Source organism: Haemaphysalis longicornis, unplaced genomic scaffold, assembly GCF_048455015.1.
Source record: "Haemaphysalis longicornis isolate Haplotype H1 unplaced genomic scaffold, Haemaphysalis longicornis Haplotype H1 scaffold_2, whole genome shotgun sequence".
Classification (NCBI taxonomy): Eukaryota; Metazoa; Arthropoda; class Arachnida; order Ixodida; family Ixodidae; genus Haemaphysalis; species Haemaphysalis longicornis.
The window spans coordinates 100,389,340-100,416,582 of NW_027526295.1; the positions used below are offsets into that span (position 1 = coordinate 100,389,340).

Sequence of the window (27,243 nt, forward strand, 5' to 3'; positions counted from 1 at the left end):
AACTTTATTGTTAGAAAAAGGGTCCCGACGGAGCTATTTTAGCCCAGTCGGAGTGGTTCCTTATTCACAGGCTCCCATATGCTTCCCGAGCCTCCTGGCCCCTGTGGATCAGCCGAAGTTGGTCTTCCAGGGCGGGGCTAGTCAGCAAGATCTCCCATAGCTCATCCTCTATGCTGACGAAGTCAACAAGAATTGGGGGGGACTTGAGTTTTGTGCATTCTCCGATGGTGTGTTTTAGGGTGCCTGGTTTTGAGCATAGGGGACATTCTTTGGCGTATCTAATTGGGAACATGAGGTTGAGGGATAAAGGGTGTGGGAAAGAGGCTGCCTGTATCTGTCGATATATTGATTGTTCTTCCCTGGATAGTTCAGGATGAGCAGGTGGACGTGCATCAAGTGGTTGGAAGTAGAGGAGGCTTGCGCCTACTCCCGGTTTGGATTGGCAAACTAATTGTTTATTGTAGAGGCATGGAACACAAGCAGAGTACACGCATTTAGGGAGCTTTACATTAACGCGGGCGCTCGTCTGCGGCGACAGTTAAGGTGGGGCACGCGCCAAAGACGCCACAGGTGCACTCGAGGCGGCTGACAGATTTACTCTCACCCACGCACAAATGAACTCAAGCACACAATGGGGGCTACCAAAATTCCCTACACAGAGTTTCTACGGCCCAACAATTCGCCTGGCTATAAGCACTTCCTGTATGGACACAGGCCCGATAGCGGCCCCTTTCAGTTCTAATACGGGACAAGACCTTTACACTACCTGAACGCACCTTGAAATACTCCAGACATGATTTTCATCTCCAGTCTCTCATTCAAGCCAACACCTGACGCTCAAATCATCAAAACTGCAAACCTCGGAACTCTAGCTAAAATCTAGCTACTGGCTGACCTACCCTGGGTATCGGTCTCGCAGCACAAGCACGCAGGCGTGGCAAGGAACGAGTGCCCTCATCATCTCGCCCACAAAACTCTCCTCCTGGCCTCTCAAGACCACCAGGACACAAATCGGTGTCTTGGCCCTCCCCTCCACACGTTATCAGACCTTGTTAGTACCCGTTGCAGGTTCCCTCTCCTCTACGCCGGGCTTACCCATCGCGAGCAAATGGACATTCGGCAGGCCCAAAAATATGCACTGTGCACCCCCACTCGGCTACATTTATTCCAATACATGCCTGTCAACCCTCTCCCACTGTGTACCCACTGCCTTACTCCATCTACACAGGATCGCCTTCTTGGGTGCAGCCCCCACAATTCTAAACCAGCCCACAATTACACCAGAACGTGGCTGGTTGTTGGGAAGAATCTCAGATAACAACAGGCACTGGCGGCCCAGCTAGTGAGAGCCGTCAAAGCATGTCTAGACAGAGGCGGCTGATTTATACCTACGATGTCGTGACCAGGAATGTGTCTATCAATCTAGCTATGGACACTCCGGAATGCTTTGCGGACGCTACGCCAGTGAACTCTTTCAACTAAGTACGCTCTTGTCAAAGAGCCATCCGCTTATCAACGCTTGTCAAAGAGCCATCCGCTCACAACAAAAAATCTTGAGCAAGACACGTCGGCTTCGTCCTGCGGCACGCTTACGCATTCGCAGCGGGGCAGCAGGTCTTGATGTCCTCGTGTTTTCCACGACGAACGCCAACGTTTCAGATCCATGAAGCTGTTCGTACTGCCACTAAAATATTTTCGTCCCCGTTAACTCCAGCGACATGCACATGGTGCGATTTCCCCGCTCTGGCGTCTGAAATTGAACTTGTTCGCGACACGCGCACGTATTCGAAGACCGGCGTCTAGACAGACTCCCAAGAGGCCCCCTAAAAAGGGCCCGAGACTGCCCTGTCTTTTGTATCTTTATTCTGTGGGTTCTATTTTTATGGTTTAGGTGTGAGCCCAGGAAGCTACAAATATTTTACGCCGGGATAATTTATAGCGCGCGTAGTCTATTTTACACATTTTGTCGCAAGTAACAGTTGTTCCCTACTGTTTACATTGCTTTTGCTGCAGTGGACATCGCACACCCGTAGTGATGCTTTTGCACAACGCCGGAAGTGCCGTGTGATGAAAATGGAATTTCACTCTGTAAGCAGCTCTAATCTTCAGCGGGCAATCTCGCGGTGTATAGAAGAGGTTTCTGTGACTACGTTAGATCAAATCTTGTTGCTTCGATATTTTGCCCTGCGAATATGAAAAAGACGCAGAGGACTGTAAAGAATCAATTCGCATTCGTCAACGACTTAAACATCGTCTACATCGACACCATTATTTAAACGATAAAGATGATGATAAAGTTTCAGCCAATCGTAAATCGGTTTTATTTTAGTATTCTCCGTCTTCTTTCATAGGCCGCACGGTGAAATTTTATAGTAAAAATTAATATAATGCCGTAAAGTTCTCTGCTATCCTGACTGGTAAACACACCCGAGCGTGAACTGTGTTAGCCACATTGCGAGCTCTAAACTATGGTTGCACTAATGTTGAACCCAAGGACATTCCAAGAAGCGTCAGACTTATTGTACTCCGAATGCCCTGGTTTTGGACGTTTTCTAAGTCGAAGGGCACCGTAATTTACTAGCTCTTCCTTTGTTTTACTAAAGGCGCGAATACGTATGGGGAGAGTCCTTCAAAGGCACTGAAGGACTCTAGTAGGGGCATCGCGCATATAGGCTGGAACCATCCAGTGCCAATTTTTCTGTGTTGTTTTGAAGTGGAAGTATTCATCAACGTTTATTCCATTTCGGGCCAGCGAAAATTTTAGAGGCCGTTTGGCCGACAGAGATACGCACAGCCAATTTCTTTATGCGCGTTTTCACTCACATATTTCCGATATGAAATGCATCATGTCTGTCCACGACAGTTTTTTTAATCACACTGCAGAGTTTATAGTTATCCAATATCTTGAAGCCGCTTCTAGCTATATCTTTTCTTTGAAATTGCGGAAAAATTCATAGATCTCTAAAGCACCACTGGTATTATGGCGACGAGAAAATAAACGACGCTAAGAAAAAGTATTCCCCGTTCTCTACGAATACTTCGAGCTGGTCAAGCTGCAATTAAGTCGTTCTATTTTACACGAAACACTAACGTCATCCCAAGTACCCAAATAGTCGAATTTTGTGACACCCAAAATACAGGTCAAATGTAGGGATGAAAGTATAGCAGAAACAGTCATGAATAATAGTAGCAAGAACCCAAAGGAGGTGCTGTCGCAAGAAAAGGAAATAAATTATTTCCAGGAACAAAAACGTGGGTTAACGAGATTACTGTAGTGACCTTGAGACTGTCAACGCAATCGTGGTACAGTGATAAATGAATTCGATGAAAACTGCAACCAGAATATTGATTGATTGTGGGGTTTAACGCGCCGACGCAACGCAGGCGATGAGGCGCGCCGTAGTGGAGGGCTACGGATTAATTTTGATCACCTGGGCATCTTTATCGTGCGCGGAAATCTCGTACACACGGGCGTTTTTGCTTTTCGCCTCCATCAGAAAAGCGGCCACCGCGGCCGGGAATCGAACCCGCGACCTCGTGCTCAGCAGCACAACGCCTTAGCCACTGAGCCACCACGGCGGGTCGCAACCAGAATAACAATCCGAGCAAACAACTCGAAACCACACGAAAAGGGCCGTGTGTAGAGTGCCGACCGACGGTAATATAGGCACTCCACTATATCGACGTCCACCGGCGTTTTGTAACAAAATTGCCGCGTCTGGCACTACATGGCTGTAGACAACGCAAACCTTGCCAACCGAACCTAAACATTGCACAACATGACCTAACGCACACAAAGAAATCATTTAAAACACCAAAACTAACCTAGGCCATAACATTCATCGGTCAATTTAAAGGAGAACCACCGCCCGTGGGATCAAGAAGCTAAGACGAATCCTCCACACTACAACGACAGACGCTTTGACCGGTGCTAGCTTAGACTTAAATATTCGTATGTCGTCGGTCAGCACTGTAGCCGTGCCTGCAGCGGTCAGCTAGACTGCCTTCGGACGGTACTCTAGACATTGCGGAAAAAAATATTCAAGTTGGTTTTAAGACAACGGTTCGCGGCCCTTAATGCAGAGTTTAACCTTAAGGCCACTTACGCTACCACGTTCCCCATTTGTTGAAAGCCCCATCGCAGTCACGGTCGTTCGAAACAAGTTACATGAATTTATTGGCAGTCATTCTGCTGCACATCTGCGCTGCCGATACGATGTTTCTTCTCCGGGCGATGGGCCAGTATACAACATAGCAAATGCCAATCATCGTCATCATAACGATTGTCTAACCCGCACCCACAGGCTGCAGTCTTCTGAAGGACTGCCCAAGGAAGATGGAGATTCCATCGAGGTTTCACGGAGGCCCCCGACGGGTCACAGTGCGAGATGATACTCGGGACTTCATCGATCCACAAGGTGTCGGCGTAGAAAATTCAGGTGACAAGCGCACACATAAGGGGCTGCTTGTCGCTGCACTCTCAGCCACCGGCTTGAGATCGCCATCGTGCCCGGACTCTGCAGCCGCCAATTATAGGTGGGTTGACGGTGCGATGAATGCTACAGTCGCATCCACTTCTTCGAGAAGCATGCTAAGCAGAAGTTTGGCCTACCAGAAGTCGCATGCCACGGGTTCCCGCTTCAATAATACGAGTGAACGCAAATTCGTCCCGAGGTTGCTATGCGTAGCGCTATTTCTGTTCGTCACCATGACTCTAACTTTGTACCTCAGTGCCCTGCTCCACTTTGACCATTCGGAAACAGAGCGGAACCCCTCAACACATTCCATTGCGTCATTTTCCTGGACGCCTATATTATTCAACGAGACGAGCGCAACTAACGGAAGTTTACGGAGAAGGCGACAGGTCATGTCATCTTATGCGCCCCCCTCGTCAAGCGTTCTTGCTGCGCCTACAACATTACCGTCAGGCGAAGCTCAGTTCACCGGGCACTCCTCGGACTCTGATATAGAAGAAGCGAGAATGAATTACAGCTATGAACATGCAGATATGGATACCACTCCAAAGCGCAAGCGCGACGCAAAGCGCCAATCTACAAAGCGGCACTATCTGCTCGCCTGAAAGAGAAAACTTTGATGGAGTATTGTAAAGAACACCGCGCCAACAAATTACCAAATCCGTCAGTGAATTTCGATATTGTTGATAGGTGTGGTGAATTGACGAGCGTTGATCCTAATCACTCTCGAAATTTTCAGCCTTTTTACGCGTGTTATACTGATTCACTATTTTCACATGTGTAATGACTTTGCATAAACAGGAACAGTGCTGGTTTTACATTTTTTAAAGAGCCCTATATTGACACGACATATATCTCTTCTGCGGTAATATTGTGTAGCCATGATATTTTCGGCAGGATACTTGCATATCTCTGACGTTGGAACAACTGTTAGTAAAATACTTTCTTGGTAATAATTATCAGTTTCTACTGACGTTCTTATTCATATTAGCCTCTACGCCTAGGGCTAACAAAATCGGCTCACTTATTTATTCCCATCTAATGCCTCACAGCTCCCGAGTAAAAAAACTTCAGAGCTGCTATTAGCAAGAAGCATCAACGTGACGATTCATAATAATTATTCAAACGTGTTTTACAGACGAGCTCCTTATGCCGACTGTAGCAGGGGCCACATATAAGGACGTTGCATCAAAAAGACGGCGAAAGCCACCCGGCGGCGGCAAGCGGCTCGCGATGACAAACAGGCAATCGTGCGGTGACATAGCGCTGCGCAACACATTAAGGAAAGTACTGTTTTCGAAGATAGACAGCACAAGAACATGTGGAGTCTCCGCGAGCAAAAAGTCACGACGTCTCCGCTAGGCTGCTGTGGGCGTGTCCCTTCGCAGCTTCCATCGCATCTTGTGTGGCAAAAGTAGATGCACTTAATATTCGGTGAGGATAGACGTTTGTGTGATTCGCGGCGTTCCGAAGTCACCTTTACTGAGCTCCACTGCAATATTTCAAGGCTCATTTCGCCTGTTCACAGTAGTGATTTTAGCTATCAGTAACGTGTATTGCTTTCTCTAGCGCTTTCAGCTCCGTGTACTGTGTCAGATCCCGAAATCAGTTCAACGGCTTTTCTACATTTATGAGATACCCTGACTCCTCCCCCTACTGTCGACAGAACGCATATGTTGCCACCCGTGACTGACAACCAGGATAGACAGGCACCAGCTTGACTACAAACTTCGAGGCGGGAGTTCCTAACTTTTGGCAAAATTTGAAAAGCGTCGTTACGAGGTGGCTGTTTATGGCTGCCTTTTTTTTCAATAAGGCATGACTATTATAATGCTATTTTTTAAATAGGTGTAAAGAGAGTATAAAGGCAAACGGCTTGGGCACTTCATTCTGTAAAAGTCGTCGTTGTTAGAGTAATTGTTCGGAAAAAATACTACCGCTGTAATGAGTAAATAAATAAAATATCTACGTGTGATCCGGTGGGATTCTAACTTAAGTATCCAATGAAGCAGCCGAATGAGCTATCACTGCTAATTTCCAGCGGCAGAACCGAAGTTCGTTGGTTGGTTGGCTGGGACCCAGATAACGCTGGAGCGTGACCACGCTGCGGGATTGGCAAAGTCGGATCGGATTCGCCTTGGGGAAGATGGTTAAGAATTAAAACTAAGAAAAACTCTAGGTTAGGAAATGACGGGGAAACTAATGTTAACAAATCTGAAAAATAAAAATTGAAACTAATGATGTAACAATAGTTACCTTAACGTTCAGGACAAAGAATGACCATGATGCGTTTGAATATTAGGCAAATTATCTGTTTCAACAATAATGCAGCGGATGGCACGGCAAACACCCCGGTGGGGAAAACCGGGCCCCAGTGCCTCCAGAGGCAATGAACCGATAAGGAGAGAAATATAGCCAGTCGCCGGAGAGAAATTCCAAGTATAGGTTTTTGGGCGATGAGGACCACTGTCAAGGTGTCGGGAAATGGGCGTGTCTCTTTTTCACAAAGCTGCTCAGGGCTGAGTGGCACTATATATGCGTGGTGTAGGTAGCCGTTCAAATTGGGTATTCCGCAGAAGCAGCTGGTCAGTGTGACGTGCACAGTCTAGAATGTGCGAAGCCACTTTTCCGAGAGCAGTGGAGGTGCTCTTTTTCAGGACAGGGAAAGGTAAGTCGAATGGGTCGGTCTCCAGCCGACTGTAGTTTTGAAATGTCGTTGCGATCACGTGGGCTCTCGGGGCACAGCATCAACCAGTGGCCCATTTCATGCTACGTCTACTCGGTGATCAACCATTTCATTAGGGTCTATATGCCTCCGAGCACTGTAAGCGAGACCAGGCACATTTCTCCGACATGTGATTTTAGGAGCGTTGAGAGCGTTCGACGAAAAGGCGTAATGGTTGTAACTTGGAGAAGATAGGCTGGAGCATACAGAAAGAACGTGCGTCACAATGAGCAGCAGAGAGTTGTCTTCACTGAGTTTTGGAAGAGCGAGCGCAGTAGCCAGAACTGCCAAGTATATTCCCGGGAAGCAGGGAAAATTGCGGGCCAAGCACAGGTGAGAAGATACGTATAGCAGGATTTTTTACCCCGAACAGAAGCATGTGTGGGTCCAACCACAGGTGTGGAAAACTCCCCTAAGGGATTATGTGAAAGAGCCAAGAAGATAGTATACACAGATTGGTTCATTAGAAGCCCTGCTTTGTTCCGATCACGATGATATCAATTTTATCCCTAACTTCGAATAACTTATAGACACATTCAAGAAAACATGTGAAGCAGTCGCGACTCCATAGCTACTTTTTGGCAACTTTTCCATGGCATTACAGAATCTTGTCAAGTGATTTGTGGTTAGTGATGCACCCCTAAGACACACGACTGCATGGTTGTAGTGGGGCATCTGGCTACGTTTTATGGCATCACTTCAATGCTATTCGGAATTAACAGGATGAAAATTATGTTTTAGTGCTGGGCTATATAGCGTCAGTCTTGCCCATAATACATCACTGTAGTGCTGACATTAGAGTTTTTCTATACTATTTGCGTTTTTTGTTACAAAACGTTTTTCGTAGCTGGCAAAGAACCGACTGAGGTACTGAAGCCTAGTTTTTTTAATAAAATAGTCGTGTTCTGTTTTCATGGCCCCTTTAAAACGCCAGAATCGTTCTCTGCAGTAAGAGTTTAAAATTGGAACAGACAATATTTTCAACTTCTGTGTGCACCAGCTAATTCCGAGAATCAAGAGTGGGGACAGACTGAATGCTGATATTTAAATGGGCTAGCAAAAACTTCGCGAACACCCCTTAGGGACAAAAGTTCTAATTGCTCCTTCTTTGAGGAACTGGTATACCTGCTCCCCCAAAATCTTGAAACTGTGAATTAGGAGTAACAATGTTCACCAACTAGCTCGTATCTCCATTTTGCTTAAGAAATACAAAGGTTGTAGCGTGTGCGTGTGACGCGACCTGTGAGCATGAGAACACGTAGGTAGAATAGGGGCACACGAGAGGCGTATAACCCTGATTCTAGGGAAGCTGTGCCCGGCTTTTAGGAAGCCTGTTTGCTGGCGTGATTAGCGCCGTAGGGACTAAGAAACGAAAGCGAAGAAGGAGACCCTGGTTGATGCAGCAAAACGAATCTCGGCAAAGTAATTTGCGCCAAACACGCAAAAAAACGAAAGCGAAGAAAGGGGCGTACGTACAATGTCACGTTTAAAAGTTAGTCATAAACATCGCGTGCCTTTCACCTTTAAAGAACGGAAGAAGACTTGAGTCGTTCGAATACTTTTCTGGATTTCGACGCGTTTCCTCGGTACTATGTTGCGAGTAGAAGTGCTGTGTCGATGGCTTGTTTATGTATGTGCCCCCTCCTCCCCCCCATCCTAAGGTGTCGTAATTTATTGGTACTTAGCGCAATAGCCACCTTACGTCTATGATCCAGGCAGTTTTCTTGCAATTGCCCTTACCCACACGAAATGAAATCGTGTTTTTTTGTAAATTATGCAGTTGAGTGTGCGCAAATTAGCGTATTCTTCAAGAAAACGAAAAACCATATGGGGTTCGAGAAAAGTATTGAATATTTCTTTATTTTCTGACAACCACGCGACTATCTTGGTGTTATCCATACTCTTGGAAACACAGAATTCTTACCAAGAGAATGGAAGTGGAGGGTTGAGGAAAAAGTCATCCAGGAAGACGCGGCACCAATCCAACAGTAATACGCGGCTCGTGGAAATCTATCCTCCAGAAAAAAAAACACCGGTTTTCCTTGAGACGCCGTTGTCCCCAACGCTTCCTAGCACCAGAACCCGCAAAGGCGATAGCCGCATCTGAAAAGAACCCTCCCAGAGCGTGAAAAACCGGTGAGTCCACCACCAATGTCTATTATCACAATTATTCCAGAAGTAACGTACTTATCCTCTCTTACTTGCGACATAGTATTATATTATGTTTACCTAATGGTGATCAAAACTAGAAATGATACATCTTGAATGTCGCTTCCGCGCCAACCGAATGCATGCCTGTTCAATACTATTTCGCCTACCCGGTTCGCTAGTTAATTTCTTAATATACATCATTACGCCAAAACGCGTGCCTGCAACAACCTGTTCACGAGAGTCACGATGGTGTAGCGCCCTGTGGGTCATCTGCAGCTGCAATGTGGTATTTTTTATGTCCACTAATTAGTCATCACCCACTGTCTGCAATAAGCATTAGGACTTCAGTAATGACTTTACCGCCTTTTTTCACGTAACTGAAAACCCTTTGCAAACAGACAGAATTTTCAAGCCGCTCATTGTTTGCACTGAAGTAGGAGAAAGTACCTCTGACTTTGGGGACGTTACGTTTATGGTGGTGGCTGTGACGATACGCTGTGACAAATCTACAGTCATGCGGGAAATTCTCACCTTGTGTAAAAGTGTCCACTGCAGGGGATTTGACATCATTCTTCCTGCTCTTAAGCTGCTGTGTGCATGACAGTTTGTGAGTGGTAAATTGTCTTATAAACACTTGCATTAGTAGCCAGGCTGACTTGCGAACAAAACATTTCCTCGAACTGTCACTCACGTTTCTCGTAAAATCGCATTTGTATCTTTTAGCGTACATGTTCGGGTATACTAGCGCCACACGTGATTTATTAAGTGCGGAGCGCATAAGGGGCGCGGCTTGTCGGCGTATTTCGTCCGCTGTCACGCTTCCTACTCACCGCAGTCACGCGGCGTAAGGGACCCAAACACAGCCTCATGGCGCCACGCATTCAAACAGGCGCTTCAAAAAGACGCCGGCTTGTTCCTCCAATCAGCCTTCCGGCCAAGAGATAAGATTATACTTGAACAAGAAGTTTATATAAGCAGAACCGTTAAAAATTCCTGGACACGCTGGCACTGTCATACCTGTTCCCGTTTGTTAGCTCAGAGAAAAGTGCAGGTACATGCGAGGCAAAAGATGTGTATTTCACCGGTAGCCCCCACGATTCTTTAGTTAAGAATGCCCGTTGGGATGGTTTTTTCGATAGTAAGCGAAAAAAAGTGACCGCGGAAGAAAAAACAACGACGCGTTCAGAATGGCGCAGCTAGGCTCCAGCATGTGTGAGATGAAAGCAAGCGCAAAAAGAAAACAACTAGCGCTCCTGCTGTTCTAGGCAGAGGGCGCGCGAGCACTTCGAAAGCGGGAAAATTGTATTGCATTGAACAAAAGTCTGTTCAACTTCCCGAGAGAGATGACTGAGACAGGGAGGCGGAGAGAGTGAACGGTGGTAGCAATGAGCTCATACCGGGGCCATAGCCCCTATGGCGAATCACTGATCTCCACTTCCGACAGTTTTCACGTTGAATGAAACGGCCATAATTTTTGGGAAGACATTCAAATGAAACACAAAATTTTAGACGTTAGGCAGAATGCCACCGATTACGAGATATCCTGGAGGATACTTTTTTGAGAAAGGGACCTTGATGCATGTGCACACCTTGCGACAGATCTCCCACAGATCTATGGATACACAATTAAGTGCAAAGTTTAAAACATACATGTTTGCTAACTCAGAATCAGAGCGGCTCTTGTATATTTCATTGCCTACTAGTTACGCGGAGTATAAGGTGGATTGGGCGAGGATTCGTCCAAGAAACGCTGTGGATGATAGCCTCGAAAAATAGCTTTTTCCTGGTGCATCACAACAGCTTTTCAATGAGGGCGAGCCGATGTTGGCAACCTGTAACGACCATGTCGTCTGTGTGGCGTCTGTCTAATCGGTTATTTATTTTTCACTGATGCTAAATCATCATGTGCAAGTTACACAATTGAGCGGCATGTCAAATCATAAAACCTTATAATGAAAATGACAGTTTCTTAGTGCAAACATTGCGCGCGTTGCGCCCATTTTACGGCACACTCGGTGTTCCTTCAAAGTTGTCTCTCCCAAGTTTAGTGACAAAATTCGAGATTACCGGTTCGTGGCAATCTATCCTCCAGAAAAAAAATACCGGTTTTCCTTTAGACGCCGTTGTCCCCAACGCTTCCTAGCACCAGAACCCTCTGACTTCAAAGTCTAAAGTCAAAGGATTGCCAGATAGGCCGAGGACATCGCCGCGGTCCATAACAGTGTGAATAAGAACAAGAAGCAGTCAAATTCCTCCTCGTGCTCAAGAACTCGACATTTGCCAGGCCTCAACCTAATAAATTTTGCTTCGCGACTTCGGCCTGCACACGTACAAGATCCAACTGACGCAGGAGCTCAAAGTTGATGACCATAAACAAAGCCGTTTGTTCGCTGACTGGGCTTAGGAGCGTTTAAAAGAGGACCACATTTTGGCCGAAAATTTATCTTTAGCTTCGAGGCTCATGTTTGGATGAATGGTAATGTTAACCAGCACAACTGCCGCACATGGGTGACGCCAACCCACACAAGACTCACTAGGTGGCAGTGCATCCACAAAGAGTTATGCGGGGTGTGAATTTTGGGCCGGCGGGCCCATTCGTGCGTACTTTTTGAAAACGACGTTGCTGAGGCCATTACCGTCAACGGCAAGTGCTTCAGAAAAAAAAATTACTGATTTCTTTGGGCCCATATTGAGCGATATGGACGCAGAGGACAGATGAACGATTTCAGGGTATGGTTTTTTCTCGCAGAGGTGACGTGAATCGGCCGCCAAGGTCATGAGATTTGACCCCACTAGACGTTTTCTTGAGGGGTTCCCTGAAATCGCAGTTCTATGCCAATAAGCCGCAATCTTCCGTTGCACCAGAATCCAACGTAACCCATGCCATCGCCCAAATTATATAGTACTTATGTGTCAGAGTCATTGAAATCTGGACCACACGAATTCGTGCCACTGGGACAAGCCTTGGTGGACATTTCAACGATGTCATATTCCATAGTTATTGGTATAAATGCCATTTCATTATCATCAGCCTACTCAGGTTCGCGGCGTAACTGTCAAGTTCGGGGACAATAATAATTACAAAAAGAAATTGTAAACGAGAGTAGTTGTTTATCATGCTTGAAATCCAAACAATATACACACAATAAGGTAAACACAATGGGGATATCACACACAATGGGTAACGGCGACAAAGTCTGTATAGGTAGCAGTAAAGAGTGCGCTAACTGGAAATAGTCGAAGTCGGAAAATGAAGCAATATGTCACAGTAAGTGGTGTTTAGCGATACAGGTCAGAAGAAGCGTTGACATGTCCAGTTGGAGTGTCGTGCCCGTAATGGTCAAGCGCGCTCCCAGCTCACGTTGCCAAGTAGCAAACGCAGCTGTCTTGGGCGTCGCTGTCCTCCACCACTGCACGGCGAGACGACTTCCTCGCGGAGGAGAAGTTCTGGAGGTTCCGCCTATGAAGGACTTTTTGTGGCACGGCACGAGTCTGGTCGCCCGACCGCCGCGCATCCCGGTCTCTCTTCACACTTCACCGCCTCTCTACTCTCTAGGTGTTCTTTTCTTCGGGATTCCCTTCTGCCGCCCGCCACTGTCACTGGCAGCTTTTGATTGGCCGGCTCGTGAGGGGGGGGGGTAAACTTCCCGGGAAAACGCTGATGAAGATGGTGGCCTCGGGGTGTTTAGAACATACCCCGTAGATTGCACCTTCGCGTCTTCGTCATCGTCGTCATTTTCTTTTTCACTTCATGACAATAACAAAGGCCTCTCCCATCGACCTCCAACCGCTCCTTTCCTGCGCTGCTAGAGCCATTAAAATAAATTTTCGTATTACCTCACAAACAGCTGTGTTTATTCGATTTCATCATCGAGCAGTCCCTACTTAGGTACTCTATGTAATGCGTATGTGGTCATTTTGTGGTCAAGGCTGCTGAAGGTGGTTTCTTGTGAAACGCATGACATCGGGGCACCTCAAGGGCTACCGTAATATCCATGCTATTAAATCACGGTATCGCTAACGTATACTCATCTAACCGGCTACTTCAACCAGAGATACGACTAATCAACAAGATGTGAGCGACGCCAGCATTGCACATCATGCACCCCTCCGTCTGGCGACGACCATGGTTTCACGCAGAGCTGCCTCGTTGCGGGTTCTTTGGTTGTCGTCTCAGTTGAGTTTCGGCCATGCCTAAATGAAGCAATCGTATAGACGCCGGCTTCATAACTCGAGGGACTCAGGTTTAATTCCGGTCATGGGAACGTTTTCATCATCGTAAGAGGAACTTGGCTGTCCTGCAGGACGTTTTCGCTTCACAGACACCATCAATGAGAACACAAAGTAGTCGATTTAAAACACGTTGCACTTGCTTCCTAACCCTCTCATTATGACTAGATGGTCTTTGAGTTAGACAAACTTTTCATGCCGTCAACAAGCAGCTGCCGACATTCTTGCTACCTCAATGCTATTTGCTTTATAAATAGCTTTCACGGGGTTCCACAGATTAAACCGGTGGCCATTTGTCGAGAAGAATGCATTAGCGTTGCACTGCTACCAAATGTAAAGCGAAGCTTTTCCTCGCAGGGGCCGACTGTTCCAACACAAAACGTGCTGCAGAAAAGCCAACTTTATTTGACGATGATGATAATCGTGTGTGAAGGGAAAGGTAGTTGAGAGAGACAGAATAAATCTTTCAGAGGCTGATGGCATGGGCCTCGCCCCGTGAAAGACATCCCTAGTCTTGACGCCTTGACTTCGACTGGCTGTCCTAGCTCGGTCATCAAATTAAGCTGGATTGAGCTGAGTTCGGCTGGGCTGGCCAAGAAAGCCCTGCACTGCTCGAAGGTGGGATTGGGAAGTGGGGCAAATCTGGGGTGCATTGGAAATACTAAACGTGAAGCTTTCGCTGGTTGAAACCCACTGACTTCAAAGTCTAAAGTCAATGTCCATAATCCAAATCGTTGCCCCCAAAACGCACTGCAGGAACGCCAACTTGAAGAATAGGTTTCCCCAAAGGCACGTCAATTGCCTCAAAAACGATCGAATCCCTTACCAGACTGAACTTTGATGCGACTAGGTTTGCAGCGGAAGAAAGCGTCGTGTTTCATCCATCTTTATCACTAGACTAGGGGTGTTGGAACGTTTTCGACGGTATGAATTTAATCCTGTGAGTACTTTGCACTGGCGGTGTTTTTACATGCATTAGTATCGCCAAACGCTGTGCCTTTACGAGGACAGGACCAAAGTAACGGCAAACTACTTGAAAACTTTCAAACGTCGTGAAAAGGTTTTATTGAGCTTCTGTCTATAATTCCTTTGCACCATAAATACCCTTCGAGAAGTGGCGATACACCGGCGCTTGTGGAGAACGTTAAGAAAATCTTCCCCTTCTAGTCATTGTCTAAATTTCATTTGTATGCAAAAAGTGCCGCACGTTTTAAGTAAATATTAAACAGCTCCCATTTTTTATGTTCTCAGGTCCTGTAAACAGAAGTGGATTTTGATCGAGAGCCACTATGAACGTACATAAGAGCATGATTCCGTGTGCCATCATTGTCATCGCCTGCACACTGCCCATAGCGAATGCGGATCTACCAGAGAGAAAGCCTTACTTGACCCCGTTTCAGGACGCCTGGAAGGTAACTCATTCGTGCCTGATGACAAGCTTTCTTTGTTGTATGTATACAAGTTTGCTGTACAAATTATTGCTTGCTGACGTACACGCCAGATAAATTTCTGATGAACTTGCTCTTTGGTGAATGCGACCCATGAAAAAGCTATATTCATGCGTCTAACATTTAGTGAAAACCAAGTCCACCGGCTTTTGTGTACTGTGGGTGAGGCAGGAAAACGTAAACACATAAGACACAAGTTGTTAGCGACGTCAATTTCTCGCAGCTGGAAAGAAAATGTGGCTTTAGGAAGTACTTCTATCCTGGTTAATATAAAATAGTCACTCAGATGTTGTAGAGCTGCAATCGGCCATCTTCATGAGGAGTTTTTAGAGCTCCCAGATAGTTGCTCAACTGTAGCCTAATTTTTGACAAAACATTCTACGGTTTTGTTGAGAAAATCCGCGGTCGGAAAAAAAGGTAACCAAAATGTTGGCCGGAGCTTATGGAACAAAACTAACGTAATAGATATAAGAATTCAATGAGTAAACTTTAGTCTGTGTTGGAAGCGAACCCAGAGGCTCCAGGATCATGGTTCAAATCTCACTCATCGCAAAAGTTGACCACTTTATCTCAGCTCAGTGACCTTTTTCAGATAAGTTTTTCTGGTACAAGTTTTCATTATAAACAAGTTTTGATTCTCTCCCACAGTCTTTCACTTTGTGCACCAACCCTTTCGGCCAATGTTTCTGTATAGACGCGGAATAGTTGCCCAACATAGGAACTTGCCCTCTCGCATTAGTAACTCCACATGGTTCATGCACAGTCGCTACAATCTACTGAACGCTCAATTTGTTCCGTTCCTAGATGCCCAAATACACAAAACCTGCAACAGAGACCTTTTTCATGTTTTTTTACACTGGTGTTCCCTCATCTCAACTTTTAAATATGGGCGCTATTTAATAATGTTTTTGCAAATGTCATGGTAGCGGTATTCTACTCTTGCCCTGCTCAATCCCAAACTGTTTTAGGCCTTCCTTCAACACTGGACGTATGTCATCTACCAGCGCTCGTTTGAGCACGATCCCGTCTACGACTTGACTGGCCGCTGCGTCCACGGACGAGTGGAGGAGTGGGACCACGAGAGACAAATAGCAACTACCAAAATGCGTTACTGGGATAACTCTCAAGAAAAATTGTGAGTAACGCATGTTTGTCCGCACGTTTAAACCATGCGCCTTACCCAGTGTCAACTTAAGTTGTCCAAATAAAGAAGCTGGCACTTACACTCTACCTCGGCTAACCTTGGCTACGGGCCAGAACATGCAAAACTTGCAGAAACTTGCAGGACGTGCGAAATCACAGTGCTCTTGAAACTGAAATAGTATGGGATCACGACGCTTGAAGGCTTCGCATCTGGGCCCCCTCCGCGTGACTGACACCATTTTGAGTGGTATTTGAAAGTGCCCTAAAGGAGGTGCGGAAAAAGTCTTCAGGGCCGGGTTTTTAAAGCGATAGCCGTGCACGGACCGTTTGCTAAAATCTCACGTGGGCGTCTCGTGTTCTGAATGTAGTACTGTTAAATAATTCCATTGCCTGAGACGTGAATATGTCTGCCCATAAATCTCATCCGATTGGTTACAACGTGGACAGGCCCACGAACACATTTCATATGCCCCGTCACAATGGCTCATTTGCTAAGGCGTTTTGCTTCTCAGCCCAAGGACGCGGGTTCAATAGCGGCCGCAATGGCCTCTTTCAAGATGGAGGGCAACAGGGAAAACTCCCATCGAGATTTCGGCGCACGTTAGTGATCCTCAGTTGGTCCATATAAATCTGGATCCATATACCACGGCGCCCCACATAGACCAGTTGTAGCTTTGGTGCATTAAAACACGCTCACCAATTCTCATAGACTCTCTCAGGGGACGGCAAAATGTTGAAGCACGCTGCCGTCAGAAGATACCTGCCCATTCAGTAGTTCCCACTGGCTGCTACCTCAGCATACCCATCCAAAGTTATCGCATTCCGACTCGACCGGATTCTCCAGTGACGACGACACCTACCGTTGAATCACAGTGAAGATTATGTATGTACAAGCACTCAGAGGATGGAATTCGAATGTAACATGAAAATAAAAGCCGCGCATAAAACGAGGACACAAAAGTAGACGACGAGACCACAGGGCGCAGAGTAGCAACTGATTTTTTAGTTGAGTAAAAAACACAATATGAACGAAAATGTGTTCTACGCATGTGCGATAATCTAGGGCACAGAACAAATTTAAACAACCAAGAAACAACCATAAACACAGCCAAAAAACCAAGCGCAACACGCGTAGCAAGGAAGTTGACACTAGGCATGCGCAATCGCTTTCTATATACACAAATGAAAACAAGCCGACGGCCGAGGCAGTGCAAGGGCACTAAAAATCACCCCTGGAGTCCTGTCAAGGTACGCGATGTCGGTGCTCTATAGAGACACAGACGGTGAACTGGCGCACTCTTTGCCTTTTTTGAGGATCGCGTACGCTTCAAAAATCTCCCTCGTGCACACATCCTTGTATCGCCTTATAACTTCGCATTCTTCGAAGCGTGGCTCACAGCCCACGCAGTCTTTGGAGTGGAATGCCAAGTTGCTGCCGAAAAAGAGGAGAGGCTTTTCGCGTGTTCCCCGTAACACAAACGTTTAAAACGCATCCATGGACTTTTAATTCTTTCTCTGTTTTGGTGAGTAGGTATTTTAGGAGCAGAGTGCCTGTGATAGACTCAGCATGCCGGAGGTCCAATTCTTACAACAAACTTTTCTATTAAAGCTGATCCGGAAACCACTTTTGAACAAATAGCTTTTCTCTGAGAACGTTTCACTACGTTTAACTGCGAGCTGGTTCCTTAATAATCTACACAGGCGCGTTGCCAACCAAATTTCGATTATTCAGGGCGAAGCCCATTAGGGGCTGAAGCTTGGCGTCTCCTGTCGCCGTCATCGTCGAAATCGTCGTCCTAATCGTCGCCTCACGTAGTCATGGTAACAAAGCACCGGGAAACTCGTTTGCGACTCGCGCTGGACGTAACACGTACTAAAAAAACGCCGAGACACTCGTTTACGTCTCGCACTACGGAGCTTCGTGCTACAAAGACAAGATACTTTTACAGCAAAGCTGTATGTCTCTACCCCCAACGGTATTATCTCCGTTGGCAAAACGCCAAGGTGCCAAGAATACACTTTTACACTGCATGTTTCGCTCCTCCTCAGGTTTCACGTTAGTGGAGGTGCCCGGGATTTTTCACTACGTTTGCAACAAAATGTGATGCACCCGCAGTAAGACAAATTTTTCATATCAAATCTAAGACAGAGAGTTATTGCTTTAGACACACTTTGGCGGGGTTCCATCAAAGATTGGTGGAAGATTGGTGATTGATTGTAGGGTTTAACGCGCCGACGCAACGCAGGCGATGAGGCGCGCCGTAGTGCAGGGCTCCGGATTAATTTTGACCACCTGAGATTCTTGCTCCTAAATCTCCTACACTCGGGCGTATTTGCTTTTCGCCTCCATCGGACAACGGTTTCATCAAAGAGAATCTGTCGTATACCTCAGTGGGGCGCCTCATTGGGCTCCCGGGCGTTCGGGCCAGTGGACGTAATGGCGACATTGCACGCCAAAAGTTGCAGCCGGGCTTAGAAGTGCCTTAGCTGCGCAGCCGCTGAGTTTGTCACCGGGCTCCAGTGAGTGCTCCAGATCTTTGGTCGTACATAGTCTTAATGTGGACCTGCCAGGTCCAGTAGGGATCAGTGTGAACGCGCAAACACTAGGCCATGTTTGCCATACCATGCGAGGACTGGACGAGAACCGGCGTGTTCAGCATGTTGTGGCCAAAAGCTATGCTAGGACCGACTATGTCAAGTTTCAATCTAGGTAAGGCAAGATGATGCCGGCGTGTTTCGCAGGCCAGAAGTCTGGAGGATTTACAGCAACGCAAGGAGCTAATTTCTCTCCTCAAGTCAGAAGGGGCAATACGCAGTTCTTAACAACATCCAAACTACACAACAACCTCTCAAAGCTTTGTTCGAATCATCAAGCTGCAGTCGCACTGGTTCGTATGCTTGCCTCGTACACCATTGATAAAGGCAGTTAGTCTTGATACTGACAACTAACCAGGAAAATAAAAACATCAGCACAATGCATGAATGCACCGATCTTTAAAAATTTTCATTTAAGCTGCAAGCGGCAAGAGGAATATTGACACTGTTCATTTCACAACGACTGAACGAATCAATTCAGAATTTATATTTCGGTGTTTTAGTGTCGCACCTTGGTTATGGCAACGGCGCTAGTGGAAAGCTACGCAATAATTAGGGCCAGCTACGAGTAGTGAAGAAGAAAGTTTGCTTTGTATAGAAATAGAAAGTAAGGTAATGTTGTGACTTTCATACACGGTGTTGGGGCCTCTTGTAGAGCACCAGCGTAGTACTTTCTTCGCCCTGATTCCGCTTGGTCACGTGGGATTTTGGTTATGATGAAAACTCAGTGCCGGGTATCTCGCAAGCGTTTGGTAAATTAGACGCAGCTCTCGCTCTCGACTTTCTTGCTCGCGGAGTACGGAATGCTTGTGGATTCATTATATATTTTATACCAGCTCTACATTGCCGCTCTTTTCTCCTTTTTCAGTCTCAACAGAACTGTGTACATGACACCTGACATTACTGAGGGCTACACGGTGCCCAATGTTTTGGTAGCATCACTGGGAAAAGGTAAACCACCAGTGGGGGCGAAAGTTTATCCATGGTGGCTTTGGTAACACACGGGTTGAAAGTTAGAATGTTAGATGTGAAGCATTGCTTATTTTCACATTTATAATTGAAGTAAGTCTTCCGGTGCAGCCTTTTTTCGGGGTATTTTTTCTGTGTTTTATACCAAAAACAAATGAAAGCCTAAACCTACAGGAATGTATCAGCAGGTGCTTTTAAATAACTTCCGGACCACTGTGAACTCCTTGCTATCGCTTGCCGTATTGCTGGCGGGTAACTTAGGTTATTTCCGTGACCGAGTAGCCAAACAGCGCGCTAAACAGGAGTGCCTGGAGGAACGACGTAGCCTTCTCTCCTACAAAATATTTTAGAATAATGTTCGTTTTAATTGTTTATCTAAAACATCCATCCATTCATTCATCCCTCCATCCATCCATCCATTCATCCATACATCCATACATACATACATACATACATACATACATACATACATACATACATACATACATACACACACACACAACATACATACTTGCATACTTCTGTCAGTCAGTCCATCCGTCCTTTCAGTGGAAAGAAAATTTCCTCTACTAACTGCTCTGAAATAAATATAATGCTGATCTTGTTGAACTGCGACCCACCATTTGCACGTATTTTCTTAGATAAATTGCCATCGACCGTCTGCCACTCTGTCTGGTCACCCATCCAACGTTGTGGATTAAAACCCGCCACAGTGAACCGCAACATTTCTAGCTCACCTCGCATGCAAATGAATCAATTTAATTAGAATAGGGAGGTCGAACGACTTGTGCGGGATAAAGCACATTTTACTGCATACTTTTTTTCGTTTGATAGGTTGGTTGGTTGGGTTGTTGAACTTTATTTGAGCCCATAGAGAGTCACCATCAAGGCGGGCGATGAGGCGGTCCCCTATTCTCGGGGCCCGTATGCTTCCAGCACCTCCAGGCCCCGAGCCACGAGGGCTATGTGGGTCGGCACGGTAGGGCTGGACCGCAAGATCTCCCATCGCTCTTTGGGTGAAGGGTTGGGTGAGGTAAGTGAGGTGGGTGGGGATGGGGGTGGAATCTGTGGGATGGGGGTCTTGAGGGACGTGCACTCTGCAATGACGTGACGCAGATTGCCTTTTTCTTGTTTGCAGAATGGGCATGTATCATCATACCGATTTGGAAACATTTTATGTAGCATTGTTGGATGTAGTAATGAACCTGCCTGCATTATTCGTAGTATTGTTTGTACTTTTCGTGTTAGTGAACAGTGAGTCTCTGGTAGTGTACACCGATCCTCTCTCTACATCTGTGTGATATCTGTGTAGCTCGTGACCGCGATCGGGTCGTCCTCCCCTCCACTTGACTCCTCGTGTGCCCGGCGTGTCATCTCTCGGGCGTGGTAGTCAGCGATGGTGTTGCCAACTAGTGAGGAGTGAGCCGGGGTCCACACGAGCTCGACGGCTTGTCCCGGTGGCTCTTTCTTGTTTACGATTGCTAGTGCCGAGGAGGAGATGGAGCCCCTTCGGTAGCTGCTATATGTCTTCTTGCTATCCGTCACCACAACCTCGACGCCGGGTTGAACGAGCGCCAAGGCTATGGCCACTTCTTCCGCAGTCGTGGATTCCCTGGTCCTCGTCGAAGCCGAGACGACCAGTCGGTCTCTTGTTGTCACAACCGCTGCAGCCCGGTCGCTGCCCTTCTGGAGGGAAGCGTCTGCGTAGAGGACGCGGGAGTTTCCCCCCGATCTTCGCGCTAGAGCTGTTGTCCTGGCTTTTCGTCTGTCGTCGTCTACTCCTGGTGCCATGTTTCTGGGCAGAGGCTTCGATGTGAGCGCTTCCCGCCATTTTTCTAGCAGTTTACTTGTCTTTAGTGAGGGTTCAAGTGTCCACCCCAACTTCTGGAGTACCTGTCTTCCGTGCTCGGTCTGACTAAGCCGTACTCTGTGATTAGAAAGGTGGGCCTCCACAAGTTCGTCGACGGTGTTGTCGACCCCCATCTGATACAAGCACTTTGTTGATGAGTATATGGGGAGTCCAAGAGCCTGTTTCATTGCCTTTCATATTAGTACGTTTAGTGCCTCTCACTGTGTCCTCGTCATCTGCAGGTACGGTGCTGAATAGGTAATCCGCGAGATGACTAAGTCCCGTACTAGACGGATGGCGTCGTCTTCCTTGATGCCACGGTTGCGGTTGGCTACTCTCCGGAGCATACCCAGCACTTGCTCGGTCGTTGTTCGGACCTTAGCGATCGCTGCGTCTGCTTTTCCGTCGTTGCGTAGCATCAATACCAGTATACGACACTGTTGGGTTGGCTTGACTTCAACTCCATCGATTTGGACAGTGATACTGCATCTTGTCTTGTTGTTGACACCCGGTGGGAGGAGCATGAGCTCGGACTTATGGCTGTTTGTTGTGTTTCCTCCATCCACCCTTCAGATCCGGCTCTTCTTGTCCATACCGTAATGTCATCTGCGTAGAAGGCGTGGTCTATTCCTTCGATCTGATCTAATTGCCCTGGTACGGGTAAGAGGGCCAGGTTGAAAAGCAAGGGTGAAATCACATACCCTTGAGGCGTGCCTCTTTCCCCGAGTGTTATGGGGTCTGATTTCGTCCCGCCGATGGCTATTGTCGCAGTCCTGTCCGTGAGGAAGTCTTGAATGTACTTGAATGTTCTGCGCCCGCACCCCGTCTTGTTGAGGTTTCGCAACACGCTGGCGTGCGTCACGTTGTCGAACGCTCCTTTGAGGTCTAAGGCTAGGATGGCTCTTGGTCCGTTCTTCGTGGCTTGCTTGACTACCAACTCGTGGAGCTGCACCATAACGTCCTGCATTCCAATTTTTTTTCGGAAGCCAAACATTGTAGCTGGAATTTGTCCTGTATCTTCCAGGTATCCCTGTAACCTCCATAGATAGCATAACCAACTTTATTTTGGCTAACCCACAAATTCACGCACATGCGCTGGGATCGACAAGTAGAAATTGCTAAGAGTGCACTAAATATGTACGTTTAAGATTGGGGCCCGCATTATTACTGGAAGCAATGTCTTTTTCAACAATCTCCTGCCCAGTTGTACTGACGTAACAGGAAGTATATTTCGGCAAGTCTCCCTGACAGATTTGTCAACAAGCGTGCCATTAGTGGTAGTTCAGTTGACTCTGGCAGACCATATCTCATACCAAATCTACCACTTTCCCTGAAGTAATACAATCGTAGTATACGCCTGCGCAGCCCACTCTATTGTCCTGTATCGCTTTTCCTTGCAGAGGAAAAACTCCTATCAGTACACTATCCCATCGCCGTATCGGAGTACATGAACTGTGACATATTGCGTGTGCCGCATCGGTCTAACGGTGAGTGTGTGCGCCATCGAGCAGCGAAACTCTCACCGAACGCTTCTCAACTACGTATTCCTGGCTCAGTAAATAATGGAAATGAAATTGCGCTAAAAATGACAAGGACAAACAGAATGAAGGCACACCACACAGCGCACACAGCGCAGACTGTGTGGTGTTTCCTGTTTCTGTTGGTCGTGTCCTTTTTAGCGCAATTTTATTTCCGTCATATGAGACCAACTAGCCCGTCAGGTTGCTCTGATCAACCTTATTTCAGTAAATAAGCTGCTAGTTTAGCCGATTACCAGATGAGCTGCGTTTGCTGTACTTGCAGTATTTCAAGCCTAGTTTAGGCATAAGTGCTCTACCGCGAGACGTGGTTCATGTTTAGCTGCTGTGAATCTGAACGCTACTGCCACTAAAACCCGACACGGGTACATAAAGTATCACCGAGCCATATGTTCCAACAAAATGCAGCGACTGGACAATATCATGTTGCCTGCATCCTCAACGTTTTTAGAAGCTCGCCTAAGACACGGGTATTCAAATCAGGTAATTTCTTCGGAAAATTAACTACTGCTTTTCCTTGCGTAGTTAACAGAAATAACTACAAAGGTGCCCGGACATTTACCACTTCAGCCAAAGCTTCTGGCACAGTACAAGTCTCAAAACATAAAATTTATGTCGCTAACGTGGCCCTGTTTAATAAAGCTTCTCATCTATATGACAAAAAGCAAACTGTGATTGATCCTTGGCTAACAGAGTTACTACGAGAACATTTGTGCTTCGGCAAGCTTATGAAGGAGAACTCGGTGCCAAAACTTCGTTATGTTTTCGTCTGGCCAACACAGTTAGAGCGACGAAATATGGCTACGAAAGCGAATTCTTTATTTTTAAACAGCACACAAACGTACATTGGCCCAACTGTGTCAGCCTTCCCGCTAGTTCGAGAGAGAGAGAGAGATAAAAAATCTTATTGACACCACTGGCCTAGGGGCCGCCACCACCGCTTGTCCTCGGGTGACCATTGAACGCTCGGCGTCTTCATCCGAGCGACCCAGGGCCACCGCCGAATGGTCAGGGGAGGTTATGGCGGTGTGGGGGTCAGAGGGGCAGGCCCACATGTGGCGTTGCACTGTGGATTCAGCGCCACAATGTGGGCAGAGGCGAGAGGGGTAGGTGGGTGGGTAAATGTGAGAAAGGAGGGCTCGGTTGCGGAGCTATTCAGTTTGAAGGAGGCGCCACAGCTGCTCTCCCGAGGGGGATAGGGATGAGCGACAAGTGCGTAAAATGTAGCACGTCGAAGGGTTGGACCTGGTTCTTAGAATTGTGTGTCGGGAAAAAAAAGGCCAACTCGCCTTCGATCATCGTTGTGGTCTCACTGCCACCAATGGAAGATACGTTACATCCACTCGACACCAAGGCTTTACTTCTCCTTTCCCAACGCGAATAACTCTTATACCTTTAAGCAGCATCTCTGCGGTCATATATTTTGCATACTGAGCTTGCATTTCATGTCCGTTTTGTGTTTTACCCAAATTCAGGCAGCAGAAATATTTCAAATAAACCACCCGATTCAATTATGAATTATGAGCGATGTGGTATGCATGTTTCCAAACCTGCAAAGAGGACTGACATAAGCTTTCGTTTGGCTTTCCGCACTGGTTAAGAGCGCGTCCATGTGGATTCCTTGGCAACAAGAAGCAATCATTTTTAAATAAATTACAAAGAAGCAACGCAACTCCAACAAGCTTTTTGGCGGCTAGTTTTTGTTTCCGATTTGACACATTTACATGATCAACTGTTTGGCTACTTCAAAATTTAGATTCGAAGCTTCTCTTTTTATTTTTCATTTGGCACTACAATTACTTCACGGAAGGATAACCTTTCGAGTGCGGTTCCAGTGCGCATTTCTAAACAACGTTAGCGAAGCCTCGCAGTGCTGATCTTGCGCACTATACTTGTTTTGACATGTATGTATATTTGGACTGTGAAAACATTTCAGTGCGTATTGACGCGTCCGTATTTGTTATGGTTATAAACTCTCAGCATAATAAAGGTGGAAATTGACAGAGCCACTGAAAATACGATAACACTTTTAGCCGTCGATGTCGGCGGCTGACTTAGTCAAAGGGCTAAATTGTTTAGGTGTTGTGAAGTTTAAAGCATGTTTTAAAAATCTGTTAGGATCACCAATAATGATAATAAAGCTGCCAAGTAAGGTGCAAATGAGCGTGTTTCTTGCAACTCAGAAATCATATTCAGCGCCTCAAAGGCTAGACTACAGGCGGATGAAAAATTCTGGGCGGTACTGATCACGAAATTTTCCTACCGCGCTTAAAACGCAAAAATACATAAGGGCTTTGCCGTTACATGGTTGAGCTGATTAGGATTTAGGATTTGCAGCGACAAGTACTTGTTACCTGACTCCTGTTGGTATCATTTACATCTTAGTCACTACAGCATCATAAACTTGACACAGTGGTCGTAGAAAAAAAGTTAACGTTTCAGTGGACTTCTTTGTCCACATCGTTCACCTTAGTGCGAAATATTTAGAAGTACATCTGCTTTTTTGTATCCCCATACAGGTTGCGAGATGTGGATTATCCTGGAAAAAATTCACGAAGTGAGCAGCATTTGCTTCTTTATATACGACCTGATATGCGGTCCCACGAAGATTCGCGCGTATGAGGAAGAATTCTGCGCTAAGAAGATGGCTAAATGAGGGCGAAGAATACGTTACATCTTCTTTACACAATTTATTCGCTTAATAAAGCAATGAATCGCAAGACGTTGGGAACTAATGTTGGGAACTACCGGCACTACCGGTGCCGCGACTAGCCGCACGCGTGAATGCTTCGATGCACGTGCAGCGAATCATGTTCATTATTTAGTGAGGTACTCCGCACACTCACTGTATTTATTCCACTGTTGCTCTATATTTTGACGCCCATCGACTGATTTTAGATACGTGCGGAGAAAGGCTACAAAGGAGGAGCTGGAGTAAACTTTATTGAGTCGACAAAACTAAAGTAAACTAAAGGTGGTGGCCTCTCCTTTGTTCAGAAAGCCGCGAGCGACCGCTTGTGCTGTATCCGGGGGGATAAGAGGTTTCTGAATCTCTAGGTGGGTGCTGGACAGCGCGTACTTCCACTATTTCGACGTGGGAAAAGAAAAGAAAATTAACTTGAACCAAAAATAAGTTGCCCTATTATACTATACACTGCATTTTGTATGTTCAGTGAAGTGATGTCAGAACAATTAGCAATAAATATTTCGCCATTTCGCCGCTGGTGGCGCTGGATACGAGTGCCTAGAGACGGTAGAACAAGCCAAAAAAGTTTCGGAACCATGTGCGGGCATTGGGGAAACGCACGAATCATACAGAAGGTGGTACTATAGAAACCCAAGCGGCGCAGATGCTTAAGGGAGAGCAGGCACTCGCATACCTTCATAAAATTACCACTGAGAAGTTCTCTAGGGTTGATAGAGCAGCATCGCAGCGCCACAGCGACGTCACGACTGGGAGACCGAAAGGTATGGAGATAGGAGGGGACAAGCTCAAGTGGGGAAAAGCCGAGGGAAAGGTCCCCAAAAATACCGCACTAGGCACGGATGGGATATCGATGGAGTTGATCATCCAGTAAGGACTAAAGAGCAAGGGGAGGCCATCAGCACAGGGATTAAGAAGACCATACCGGACACGTGGCATACTAGCAGGATGAGCTTAATCCATAAGAGCAAAGGAGACAAGATAAAACTGAGCTATTATCGGCCAGTCACCGTCACGTCCGTGCTATATAGGTTGGCAATGCAGGCAGTGAAATTTGAACTAGCGCAGTGGGCAGAAGAGAATACAGTACTAGGGTTACTTAAAAATGAGTTTCAAAAGGACAGAAGACTAGATGACAACCTATTTGTAGTAAACCAATGCATAGAGGTGGCGAAGATGCAAAATAGACATTTGTGGTTAGCCATTCTATGCATTAAAGCGGCGTATTACAATGTAGACAGGGAGCAGCTATGGAAGATCCCGGAGGACGAGGGATTGGGAGAGAGTTTATTAACTTACTCAAGAAACTATACTGGGAAAACCAGCTAAAAATAGTGTAGGAGAGGGTAGCATACAATAAGCCGGTGTACACCTACAAGGGTTTGAAACAAGGATGTACTCTTTCTCCGCTGCTGT

At 46.5% G+C, this 27,243-nt stretch overlaps 1 protein-coding gene across 1 annotated transcript; it reads left to right on the top strand.

Moving 5' to 3' along the window:
• The first annotated feature begins 9,186 nt into the window (after positions 1-9,186).
• On the top strand, positions 9,187-25,845 carry LOC144169059 (uncharacterized). The gene is made up of 6 exons (XM_077698056.1): positions 9,187-9,336; positions 14,833-14,993; positions 15,998-16,164; positions 19,636-19,718; positions 22,986-23,072; positions 25,643-25,845. Exons 2-6 carry the CDS (start codon positions 14,871-14,873, stop codon positions 25,777-25,779), a joined length of 597 nt encoding a protein of 198 aa, XP_077554182.1. The 5' UTR covers positions 9,187-9,336; positions 14,833-14,870; the 3' UTR covers positions 25,780-25,845.
• The last annotated feature ends 1,398 nt before the right edge of the window (positions 25,846-27,243 follow it).

What these genes read in the sequence shown, in the direction of transcription:
- LOC144169059 (XM_077698056.1), top strand. Translation starts at nt 14,871, where the DNA reads ATGAACGTACATAAGAGCATGATTCCGTGTGCCATCATTGTCATCGCC. An exon ending in GATAACTCTCAAGAAAAATT is followed by an intron (nt 16,165 to 19,635) that starts GTGAGTAACGCA and finishes CTCCTTTTTCAG; the next exon opens with TCTCAACAGAACTGTGTACA. An exon ending in GGTAGCATCACTGGGAAAAG is followed by an intron (nt 19,719 to 22,985) that starts GTAAACCACCAG and finishes TTTTCCTTGCAG; the next exon opens with AGGAAAAACTCCTATCAGTA.